This window comes from Mesoplodon densirostris, chromosome 16, assembly GCF_025265405.1.
Source record: "Mesoplodon densirostris isolate mMesDen1 chromosome 16, mMesDen1 primary haplotype, whole genome shotgun sequence".
In the NCBI taxonomy this organism is placed as follows: Eukaryota; Metazoa; Chordata; class Mammalia; order Artiodactyla; family Ziphiidae; genus Mesoplodon; species Mesoplodon densirostris.
In genome coordinates, this window is record NC_082676.1 from 65,258,044 (window position 1) to 65,269,495 (window position 11,452).

The 11,452-nt window shown below is 57.2% G+C and overlaps 1 protein-coding gene across 5 annotated transcripts in view; it reads left to right on the forward strand.

The window, feature by feature from the left end:
- The window catches only part of LOC132503754 (phospholipid-transporting ATPase ABCA3), a 45,321-nt gene extending 40,036 nt beyond the window's left edge, over positions 1–5,285 (forward strand). For 3 of the 5 annotated variants that reach the window (XM_060120514.1, XM_060120516.1, XM_060120517.1), the window contains 7 exons: positions 38–166; positions 278–472; positions 2,531–2,718; positions 3,191–3,361; positions 3,611–3,801; positions 3,945–4,018; positions 4,393–5,285. In XM_060120514.1, coding sequence (XP_059976497.1) covers positions 38–166; positions 278–472; positions 2,531–2,718; positions 3,191–3,361; positions 3,611–3,801; positions 3,945–4,018; positions 4,393–4,524 — 1,080 coding nt within the window. In that variant the 3' untranslated portion in view covers positions 4,525–5,285. The remainder of the gene's footprint in view (positions 1–37; positions 167–277; positions 473–2,530; positions 2,719–3,190; positions 3,362–3,610; positions 3,802–3,944; positions 4,019–4,392) is intronic. The other 2 variants (XM_060120515.1, XM_060120518.1) reach the window with 1 other exon arrangement.
- The last annotated feature ends 6,167 nt before the right edge of the window (positions 5,286–11,452 follow it).

The following is an 11,452-nucleotide window of genomic DNA, read 5'->3' on the forward strand; positions in this document are numbered from 1 at the left end:
GGAGCTCACCCTGGTGGTCTTTCTCCGGAACAATTAGACAGAAGTGTACACCCGGACGTCGGCGCTTCCTGAAGACCAGGACGTGGTGGATGAGAGGAACCGCATCCTGGCCCCCAGCCTGGACTCCCTGCTGGACACGCCTCTGATTATCAAGGAGCTCTCCAAGGTGAGGCGGGCCCTCCCTCCACGGGTCTACCCCCCGCCTCCCCACCCCGAGCTGGCTCCCGGCTGTCCGCAGGCCTCCCCACAGCTGTGTTTTCTCCTGGGCACTGTGCAGGTGTATGAGCAGCGGGCGCCCCTCCTCGCTGTGGACAAGGTCTCCCTCGCAGTCCAGAAAGGAGAGTGCTTCGGCCTGCTGGGTTTCAACGGAGCTGGCAAAACCACGACTTTCAAAATGCTCACCGGGGAGGAGACAATTACTTCTGGGGACGCCTTTGTTGGGGGCTACAGCATCAGCTCTGACATCGGGAAGGTGGGTACAGCCAGGGAGGCAAGAGGAAGGGCACCCGGGAGGTAGAGATGGGGCTTATCTCTGGCTCATGGTTCATGGACAGCAGGACAAGGCAGTGACCGCAGCCAAAGGTAAGCAAGTGATGGGGAGAAGACTGAAGAGATTACAGCCCCCTCGGCCAGAAGGGACCAGGCCTGGCAGGCGGGCCGAGACCGGGTCCCTCCCAGGGAAGCAGCTTCTCTGAACCTGGGCACAGAGTGGCACCCACAGAACTCTGCCCACTGGAAAGAACTTTAGTCTGTGTGCGTAGATTTATAATAATGGTGTTCTGGGCTGTTCAAACCAGGCGTCCCATGGAGAACCAAAAGCAGGATAAAATGTTAATGACAAACCACATGGTTAAGAGCATCTAAGAGCCCGGGGCGGGCTTCCCTGGTGGCGCAGTGGTTGAGAATCTGCCTGCTAATGCAGGGGACACGGGTTCGAGCCCTGGTCTGGGAAGATCCCACATGCCACAGAGCAACTAGGCCCGTGAGCCACAACTACTGAGCCTGCGCGTCTGGAGCCTGTGCCCCGCAACAAGAGAGGCCGCGATAGTGAAAGGCCCGTGCACCGCGATGAAGAGTGGCCTCCGCTTGCCACAACTAGAGAAAGCCCTCGCACAGAAATGAAGACCCAACACAGGGAAAAATAAATAAATAAATAAATATTAAAAAAAAAAAAAAAAGAGCCCGGGGCGTGGTGAAGACCTCCGCAATCTGCAAGCCCCGAGAGGCTCCACCAGAGTGCCCCTGCACAGAGGGCGCTGTGGTCCCAGTGACTGGGTTTAGGGACCTTATCGAGTGTATGGGGCAGAAACAAAGGGCCACCCCTCTAGGTTAGGATGAAGCAGGCCACCCTCCTGCTCTCCCTACCCCCGGGGATTGCATGGACGGTTTCCTGTGTGCTGAGCAGGACAGGGGAAGGAACAGAGAAGATGCCTGTGCCAGGGAATGACTGCATTTCCTGAACTGGCAGCAGGGGCTTCCAGGTGGCTCTGCCCCCACACTGCAGCTCACACCCTCTCTGCAGGAAGGCTTTCATCCTAGGCCTCCAAGAGTCCCTCACATAGTGCTTCAAGGCCTGTGAGCAGTGCACAAGCAAAGCAAACAAAGCAGACAGGGTGCTGTGGCTGGAGCCCACAGACGCAAGGGCTCCACACAGGACAAGCCCACCACTTTGGATTTGCCATTACCAGACCCAGATTATAAAACAACTGTGTTACTATGTTCAAAGAAATATACAAGATTGAAATTATATGCAAGGAAGAGGAAACTGTAAATGTGATCTAGGAAATGGAGGCAAGGTGAGAAGTCTGAAATACGTTTAATCTGGTTCCAGCAAGAAAGGAGAGAATGGGGGGAAAGGTAGTAACTGCCATGGTCATGGCCAAGAACTTTCCCAGACCAATTAAGAACAGATTCCAGAAGTCTAAGAACCCCAAAGAGGTTAAAGAAAAAGAAACCACATCTCTGGAATCCACAGAAACCAGGCTTGCCTGTCCCCACCAGCTGCCTAACGTGGCTGGAGGTGGAGGCCTGCCACCCGGCATCCTGGCTGTGCTGAACGTAGCCACTTGCTCCAAGACCAGCTGCCATGCCATCTGCTCAGGTGACGCCCCACCCCAAAGGTGTTGCCAGCAAACATCTCTTAATAGAGGAGGAAAAAGAAAGGTCCCAGCACACATTAGATGTTTGTCAAACGTCTAATGAACGGGTATCTGTCAGCTGTAAAGCATTGCATGGACACGGTCACTCTGTATAATCAATGCATTCTTGCACCCATCCACGCCTGTGCTGCCCGGGGTAGACCGGTCTCTGGCCTGTCTCTGACCCCTGGGTGGGGGGCAGTCTGGGTCCCGGTGCCTACCCCGCCACTGAGCCAGCCAACCCCCTCCAGCAACCCCAACAAAGTGCTGCTCAGTAAACTTTGGCAGTGGGAGGCTACCAGGGCCTGTGCACCGACTGAGGGACCACCCTAGACAGATCCCCTGAGAGAAACCCTCTGACCTGCTGCTTCGCGGCTGTGCTCCAACCCCAGATGCGGCAGCGGATTGGCTACTGCCCCCAGTTTGATGCCCTGCTGGACCACATGACGGGCCGGGAGACACTGGTCATGTACGCCCGGCTCCGGGGTGTCCCTGAGTGCTACATCGGTGCCTGCGTGGAGAACACGCTGCGGGGCTTGCTCCTGGAGCCGCACGCCAACAAGCTGGTCAGGACATACAGGTGCACCTGCGTCCCGGCCCCTGCCCTGCCACCCTCCTCAGTGACCTCAGGCCTTCCCAGGGTGGAGTCAGGCTCTCCGTTACCGTAGAGCTGGGGGCACGTGGGTCAGGGGCTGGAACTCCCACCCATCATTCCAGGATCAGTGAGGATTTGGCAGCATGGCCAGGCAGCTCCAGATGAGAGAGGCTGCCCCTCAGGTTCCTGCCACCTGGAGGCACAGCCAGGACCCCCTGTCAGGCCCCCTTAGGTGCAGACAGGTCGTGTTACTGCTCTGTGTGGGGCTGTGGACTGACCCCCTGGGCACAGCTCTCTCTAGGGCTTCCTGCTCTATGAAGTGGGCTTTCCAGGCACGCTCAGCTCATTCTTCTTCACCTGAGACACTCTGCCATCACTGGGCCCAGTCCTGTGCTGGGACCCGGGGAGCCCATGCTAACCATCCGCCTTGCCTTCCCCTGCACCCCCTCTGCCCTAGCGGCGGCAACAAGCGGAAGCTCAGCACCGGCATTGCCCTTCTTGGAGAGCCAGCAGTCATCTTCCTGGACGAGCCGTCCACTGGCATGGACCCCGTGGCCCGGCGCCTGCTCTGGGACACCGTGGCAAGGGCCCGCGAGTCCGGAAAGGCCATCGTCATCACCTCCCACAGGTAAAGCCAGGACTGGGGCTGTAGGAGGGGTGGGCCGGGAGGGGCTGGGTGGACAGGAGACATGTCAGCATCTGGTGAAGAGTATGAGGAGAATCCCTAAGCTCTACCATGTGGGCCACATCCTGAGCATGGGAATCAGGAACAGCCTGATTTGGGCATCAGTACTTTCCCATGTGCACAGCTTTTGATGTGGAGGGTGGGCATCAACATTCCCCAGTGCTATATCAGGCCTCCACTCCCTCTCCCCAGCATGGAGGAGTGTGAGGCCTTGTGCACCCGGCTGGCCATCATGGTGCAGGGTCAGTTCAAGTGCCTGGGCAGCCCACAGCACCTCAAGAGCAAGTTTGGCAGTGGCTACTCCCTACGGGCCAAGATCCGGAGCGACAGGCAGCAGGAGGCCCTGGAAGAGTTCAAGGCATTCGTGGACCTGACCTTCCCAGGTGTGTGCCACTGTGCAGAAGTCGTCTGTGCGTCTGTCCATCCCTGACCCCTGGGATGAGGGCCACGATTCCAGGGGCCTGGGCCACCCTCCCCTGGCCATCCAGCCCGGCCCTCAGGGGGACACAGTCTCTCCTTTGTGCAGGCAGCGTCCTGGAAGATGAGCACCAAGGGATGGTTCATTACCACCTGCCTGGCAATGACCTCAGCTGGGCGAAGGTGAGCTTGGGCCCCACTGGACCTCCAGCAGTTGCTCCTTCTCCAGCCAGCTCTTTCCAAGGAGGGATCACTTTCATTTTCTGCTCTAACACTCACCCTAATATCTGCTAGGTTTGGGGGTTTATACCTCAAATATCTGAGTTGCAAAAATAATGGTGCAAAAAAGGAGACTGTCCCAGAGAGGTAACACATCTTGCCCAAAGGTCATACTCTGAGCTGGGAAGAGTCAGGAGGAAGCCTGGTGCCGGGGCCCGCTCGCCCCGTGCAGGGGTAGGATCTCTGGTGGCCTTACCACCCACTATGGCCAGAGGAGTCCCAGACCAGCTGAGGAGCCAGGCCCTGCCTTGTTAACAGTGGCTTTTCTGCTTCCAAAGGTGTTTGGTGTTCTGGAGAAGGCCAAGGAGAAGTATGGCATGGACGACTACTCTGTGAGCCAGATCTCGCTGGAGCAGGTCTTCCTGAGCTTTGCCCACCTGCAGCCACCTGTTGAGGACGAGGGGCCATGAGGAGCTGGGCTCACGGGTGGGCATCCTCTCTCGCTCCGAGTTCACCTCATCCTGCACCTTCATTTCTGATCACTGTTTTCTACAATGGATTCAAGAATCAAGGCACAGTACAGACCGGGTGTGTTGCGCCCTCATGCCGGGAAGCAGCATGGGAATGTCTGCGTCTCAGGCATTCTGAAGCCCGCCGTCCAGAACTCAAGATCCCCACCAAGAGCGTGTCGGGCAGTCTGTGTGGGCAGGCTGCGGGGTCTGGGCAGAGAGCTGTCCCGGAAGGGGCCTCACTGACCCAGGGGTCAAGAGTACCCAGCCATATCCCTGCATTCGCACCTGGCACAGAGCTTCCCTGGGGTGAAAGGGGAGGCCTGCAGGACAGTGGGCATCGGGCTCACCAGGCTGCCCAGGATGGACACAAAGACGCCTGTCACTGTCCTCAGGGGAGATGCAGCTGAATGAGGCAGAGGTCTTGGTTTCCAGTGCAGCTGGGTGTCCTGGAGTCCCTCCTGAGAGGGTGGACACTGCGCCAGACAGAGCCGGCCCTGAGCCCAGTGTCATCCCACCAGCATCTTCCAGAGTGACCAGTGAGGGGAGGGGTGAGCCATGGGCCGGGAGGCCAGTTGGGGACCACCGTGGGGCTGAGTGGCCACCCATGGAGGGCACACCTAGTGCATGGTGACTGTCTGCAAAATAAAGGCTGGGAGGGAACATGACCGTGGTCTGTGAGTCACGAGGTGGGCCCGCGGGCCCCGTCACCCAGCGCAGTCCCAGCACGAGCCTCCTGTATCAAGTTCCAGACAAAAACAAGTGCTCATATTTCCCAACACGTAGTCAATTTACAGAACTTACTGCTGTGGAATAAGCCAAAAATGCAAGTGCACAGTCAGGGTAGCTAAATGGCCACCTGGAAGACCCTTCGTCCAGGGTGAGGAAAGAGGCATGTAGGGTTGGCAGAGGAGGGTGTGGAGCTGGGTGGGCAGGAGGCCTTTGGCTCCAGGGCCACGTATGGGCTTTACACCATTTTCCAGGAGAGTTTTCTCCAGCATCAGCTCCCTTTTATTAATAAGGCACACTCTTATTTCTTATGGCTTTCTTTTTAACCTTTTTTTTTAGTGGTTTGAGAGACGGCAATTTTTATTTGTTTGTTTATTTATTTATTTATTTAGCTTCATTGGGTCTTCGTTGCTGTGCACGGGCTTTCTCTAGTTGCAGCGAGCGGGAGCTACTTTTCATTGCAGTACACGAGCTTCTCATGGCGGTGGCTTCTCTTGTTGCAGAGCACAGGCTCTAGGTGCACGGGCTTCAGTAGTTGTGGCTCGCGGGCTCTAGAGCACAGGCTCAGTAGTTATGGCTCAGGGGCTTAGTTGCTCTGTGGCATGTCAGATCTTCCCGGACTACGGATCGAACCCATGCCCCCTGCATCAGCAGGTGGATTCTTAACCACTGTGCCACCAGGGAAGTCCTCTTATGGCTTTCTAAATTTCCGTGATTTGAATCTCTGTGCCTTTTACATTACCTTAGAATTCATAGGTTTAGAAAAGACTTGTTTTCATCACTCTGGTTCATTTGGTAGTTTCAAATTTGCATTTTTATCATTCTCTCAAAGTTTATGAACGTTGCAAATAGTTTCTAGTAGCTCTTTTATTCCCTCTAAGATTCTTCCAACCATCATCATTTAGTTCCATATCATTAAAAAATAACAACAGCAACAACTTAGGGGTGGTTGTGGTCCTAAACGTTGCCCAGCAGCAAGCATCTTCTGAGAGGTGGGCTGTGACTTGTCTGCAGGTGTGTGGCTGCTGTAGGTTTGCTGGTCAAGGGAGGAGGGTAGAGGCCAGCATGGCCTGGCCACGTGTCCTCCTGCAGGGCATCCTGGCCTTGTTTTTCAGCCCACGTGTTAAAGATTTAGAAATTTGACATTTTTCCCTTCAGTGTCACAAAACAGGGTGTGAGAAAAGGTGCTCGGGACTGAAGGAACAGCATATCTGAGGCACACGCATGAGATCAGATTGCACGGGTCCTGGGAGAGGCGGGTTTGTTGACGGGAGATGAGGTGGAGAGACTGGCAGGATGGAAGCAGGGGCTGTCGTGATCGGAAACCCCTTTTGGAAGACAAGTCAGCAGCCGTGGAGAGGAAGATGGAGTCACAGCCAAGGCTGCAGCAGTGGGGACAAGATGGGAGGCACACGGCAGTCAGGGGAGAGGAGCCCACGACTGCATCCGTGCGTGGAGCTTGGGCAGTTGCAGGAGAGACAGTTAGGAAGGACCCCAGGAGCAGCAGACGGGTGCCGCTGTTAGGGTTCACGCAGCACCCCCGGGTCATCTGTGAGTCTGCTGGAAACCCACCATTGGAGCCAAGTGTCCTCAAAGAGCCAGGATTGGGGCCTTAGAAGCCCCCAGCCCTGGTGGTTTGGTTTGAGCTGTGGCACCTCCAAGCCCAGGGGCAGGGCAGGACCCACCAGCTCCCTAACAGGAGAGTCGGCCTACCCACACCCCTGCCACCTCCTGCTCCATGCCTATTCCACTTTACTCAGATCTCCAGGCCCAGATGGTCCCTAGAGATGCTGGCCCCAAACAGCTGCCACATCTGCCAGGGCCAAGGTCCCGCCTTCCCTGCCCTGCACAGTCTGGTCCGGGGCTCCGGAGGTCTAGAGACCACGTCAGGGCTGAGAGCGAGGCCTGTGGAAAAGTCCTGCCCGGCCCCACGGTGGTGCAATTGAGACAGTCAGTGGACACATGGGCTGTCCTACAGCCTGACAGCTGCACCCAGAGCCGAGGGCCCTGAGGAAGGAGGAGGGCAGCCTTGCGGGGAGGAGGGGAGCACCTCCTCTGCCTTTCCCATGGGGAAGGGCTGCCGGGCAGCAGGTTACAGGAACAGCTCCTGTGGAACAAAGACTCTGCAGTGGCCTTACTGCACACATCAGAAAACTACACCACGGTGGTTTACAAAAGACAAGAGTTTTTCTCTGCCAAGTACAAAGTCCAGAGAAGGCAATCTAGGCATTCCATCACCAGTGGTCAAGGTCTCAAGGAGCCAGACTCCATCTGCTGCTCCATCCAGGTGCAGGCCTCCCTCCTCAAGGTCACCTTTCAGGGCCAAGTTGCCAGTGAGACTTCCAGATGGAGTGAGCAGGAAACAGGGTGAGGAGCGGGAGGGCACAGCTGGCCGTCAACGTGCTTCTGCGTCCTTGTCATCGTCCAGAGTGCAGGCACATGGCTGCACCAGACGAGGGCGCTAGGACATGCAGTCTTATATTTAGCCGGGCAACCCCCCCCCAAAAAAAACCCCAATACCAGGACACAACTGCAGTCTCAACCGTGATTGTAGACGGCAGGCTGGCCTCCTCAAGAAATTGGTCCCCCCATGCATGCCTTCCTTGTCCACCTGAGCTGGTGAGACCCCGCTTCAGCCAGGAAGACCTGGGTATGGCTGCTCTGTGGCCCTACCCCAGGGTCCATTTCCCCATCCACCACCCCACCAACAGAGTGCCCTTTGGCTGCAGGGGCTCAGAAAAGCAAAACAAACTGGACAGGTTTTTTCTGGGAAAATTCCAATCCCAGATCTTTAGCCTAGGACTTGAGGGGAAGCCAAGGTCACCCAAGTCCCTGGGACCCCTGACCCAGTCTCACAAAGCAGCAGGCAAGAGTGAGGCAGAGAGCCCAGCAAAATGGAGGAGTGAGCCAAGGCCAGCACCTGGAGGGCAGGCTGGAAGGCAGGTCCGGGGGTGGCCACAAACCGTCTGGGGATGACCACACCCAGCAGGTGGAGGAGGAGCTGGCCCTGCCTGACTGGCCTGGACTCACACACCCCCAGCCCGGCTTGAACTCAGGCCATTCCTTGAACACAGAGGTGGTGACGGCCCATGCCCCAGGGGAGTCAGACTTGACACCTGTGGGGCCAGAGCCTGGGAATGAGGGGGAAAGGTTTCCAAAAGGCTAGCCCGGGGCTAGACTGCCAGCCAGGGCAGCCGATTCCTGCGGCTCCATCTGAGTGTCACCCCGCGCCAGCTGCTGTTCAGCTCACCTCTGGGGACCAGTGCAATGCTCACGGCATAAGCTAGCAAGGCCCTGTAGGACCCTCACTGCCACACAGATCTGTCAGTGTGAAGGTGAGCACCACCCATGCTCATCCAGACCCTGCTGGCTGTGCTAAGGGCTAGAGCCATACCTGCAGACAGGGACACTCCTGGGTAGACAGACTGGGGCCACCTGGGTACAGAGGGGCTAAACTCCACCCACTCCATCAAGGAAAAGACCCACAGGGGTTCCATGAGATACCTCCAACAACAAAGTCAGGGTTAGGCTGCTCACCCGAGCCCACAGCTGAGGCCAGCAGGCCAAGTGTGCAACGTCACCCCTCCAGACACAAAGCCCCATTCCCTGAACCCTAGCTCAGGTCTGACCCCAAACCCTGGAAACTCCCACAGCCCCTCTCCCGTCCCCACTGGAGGGCAGGGCACCCTAAGGGGGGTTCAGGGTAAAGGTGGGCCTGGAGACTGCTCGAGAAAGGGCACCAAGACAGCAGTCCAGGTCCCCACAGGCCCCCCAGGAGAAACAGCCAGGAGGCAGCACAGCACTGGGCCCTGGAGTCTAATCCACACCTGATGGGCACACGTGGCCTGGGCTTCAAGCAGGCTGGAAGAGGGGCTGAAGCTGGGGGTCGGGCCCAGGGAGTGGGGGCCCTGCCTTCCTTCTTCAACACACAGGGCCGCCCAGGCCCCGCTCCTGGGGCCCGGCCCACACCCCAAAGATGCCAGCATTAGATGCCTCCAAGGTCAGAGAAGCCCCAAATCCACTGGCTGCGGAGGCCAGAGTAGGCATGGGGCAGGCCTGAGCAGCTCACCTAGAGTCCAGCACACCTGCTCCCCTTCTCTGGCCGGGCCCCTCCCTGTCCCCTGTGACAGCCCCAGGGTGGGCAGCTCAGATATCACTATCCTTGACCTCCTTAGGGCAGAAATGGACATGGGGTTTAGGGCATGAAAAACAGCACAAGCTCCCAAGCCCACTGCTCAGCAGCCCTAGGCCCTGTAGCCCCTCCAGCGGGCAGCCTGTTCCGCCCATGGGGCCCCAGGACCTGACGCCCCCACACCTTGGAGACACAGAGCCAGGGAGGCCTCACCACAACTCCAGACCCTCATTGGCTGGCTGGCCCTTTCAAATCCAGCCTGACCACCCAGAAGGACAGGCCAGTGCCTCCTTCCTGGCTCCTTCAGGGGCTGCAGGCATTCACCCCCACAGACAGAAGCCAGGCCTCTTGACCCGCCCCTCTTCTGATGCCTCCTCCAGGGTCACCTAGACATCACAACTGCCCTGACCCCACCCAAACCCCTTTCTTCCACTTGGCCAGACCATGCCTGCCCTTGGCACGGAGGCTGTCAGCAATGGGTAGAAGTGCTTCCTTGACATGGTTTGCAAGTGGATGCAATGCCTGCTCAAAGCTCCTGTGTGGCCCACTGTGACCTCCAACACAACCCAGGCCATCCCTGGCCTGTTCAGTGTGCCAGGTTACTAGCCTCCAAGGGCAGGCATTGCGGAGGCCTCCAGGCCCATAGAGAATAAAGGCAGGGGAATATTCTGCCTTGATGTGGGTATATTCTCAAACTGAGTGCAGCCCCACATCGTCAGCAGGTGGCCCTCGGCCCTGAGGGAAAGGGAGGGGGGCTCAAGACACTGGCCAGAGCCCACAGGATGCTTGTGGTATAGAGCTCCAGGCCTGGGGCTCGTTTGCCCAGTGCCCTGTCCCAAGGAGCCCTGCCCCCACCCCCTCCGTCAAACCTGGGCCAAAGACCTCCTGAGGTCCCCAAAGACCACAGCTCCCCGGCCCTCAATTCCCATGGCCTCAGCAGGTTAGCACTGGGGGTTGGGAGGGGAGAAACCCAGGACTCCTGGAAGGCTGGGGTCGGGGGGCCCTCCAGAGTTTTATTTTCTCATGTTCCTTCCAAACACATTCTGCTGATTCTCAAAATGGCAAAAGCCAAGATGCTCAAATATTAAAGCTCAACAGCTGATAACACACTTGATAATAAAATCAATAATATTTAGAAACAAATTTGATTAAATTCATAAATGAATAAATCATGCTTTTAATATGAAATGTGTTAAAATTTATATGCGTGCCAAATTCTACTACTTTAGAGCATTAACAACAAAACTGAAGGGGGGACTTCCCTGGTGGTCCAGTGTTTAAGACTCCATGCTTCCACTGCAGGGGGCACGGGTTCGATCCCTGGTCAGGGAACTAAGGATCCCGCATGCTGCGTGGCAGCAGCCAAAAAAAAAAAAAAAACCGAAACCAGAAGGGGCTGTCCGCCCAGCTGGCTGTGTCCCCATCCTCCTTTTGCCACAGTGGGGATCATGGGCTTGCCCCATCCCCACCTAGGGTGTCACTGTGTCCCTGGGCAAAGGCTCTGGATTTGGGGCCTTTCGGGCACACACTGACGTGGCCCTGAATATGTGGGGCTCCAATGTGCTGCCGTGGCCTCCTCACAGACTTCCGTGTGCTGCAGGCCTGGCCCATCAAGGCCACACCATCCCCAACACCGACCCTCTGGGTCTCTTCACTGATGCACGGCCAGGGCTACCCTTCTGTTCCACTTATGCCTCCATTAGTGGCCATGGCAGATGTGACAGTGATGCAGAGATAAAGGCCCCCTCCCCCCCAAATCTAAATGCAAAGGGAGAACCCGGACCCAGACTGACTCTGCCTGCCAACCCCCACCCCCAGGAGTGTTGGTGCCTAGGCAGAGAGGATTCAAAAAGCAGGCTGCTCCTCCAGGACTCTCTTTTGTCTCCAACTTCTCAGACACCCCTCGGCCCAGGGTGAGGTGTTAGGGGCACACTTGACACCCTGGACAGGGCCAGAGGAACTGGATGAAGGAAAGGAGTCACTATCCACTGGCTGGGAAAACCACATGGAGCAGAAAGCAATGACCTG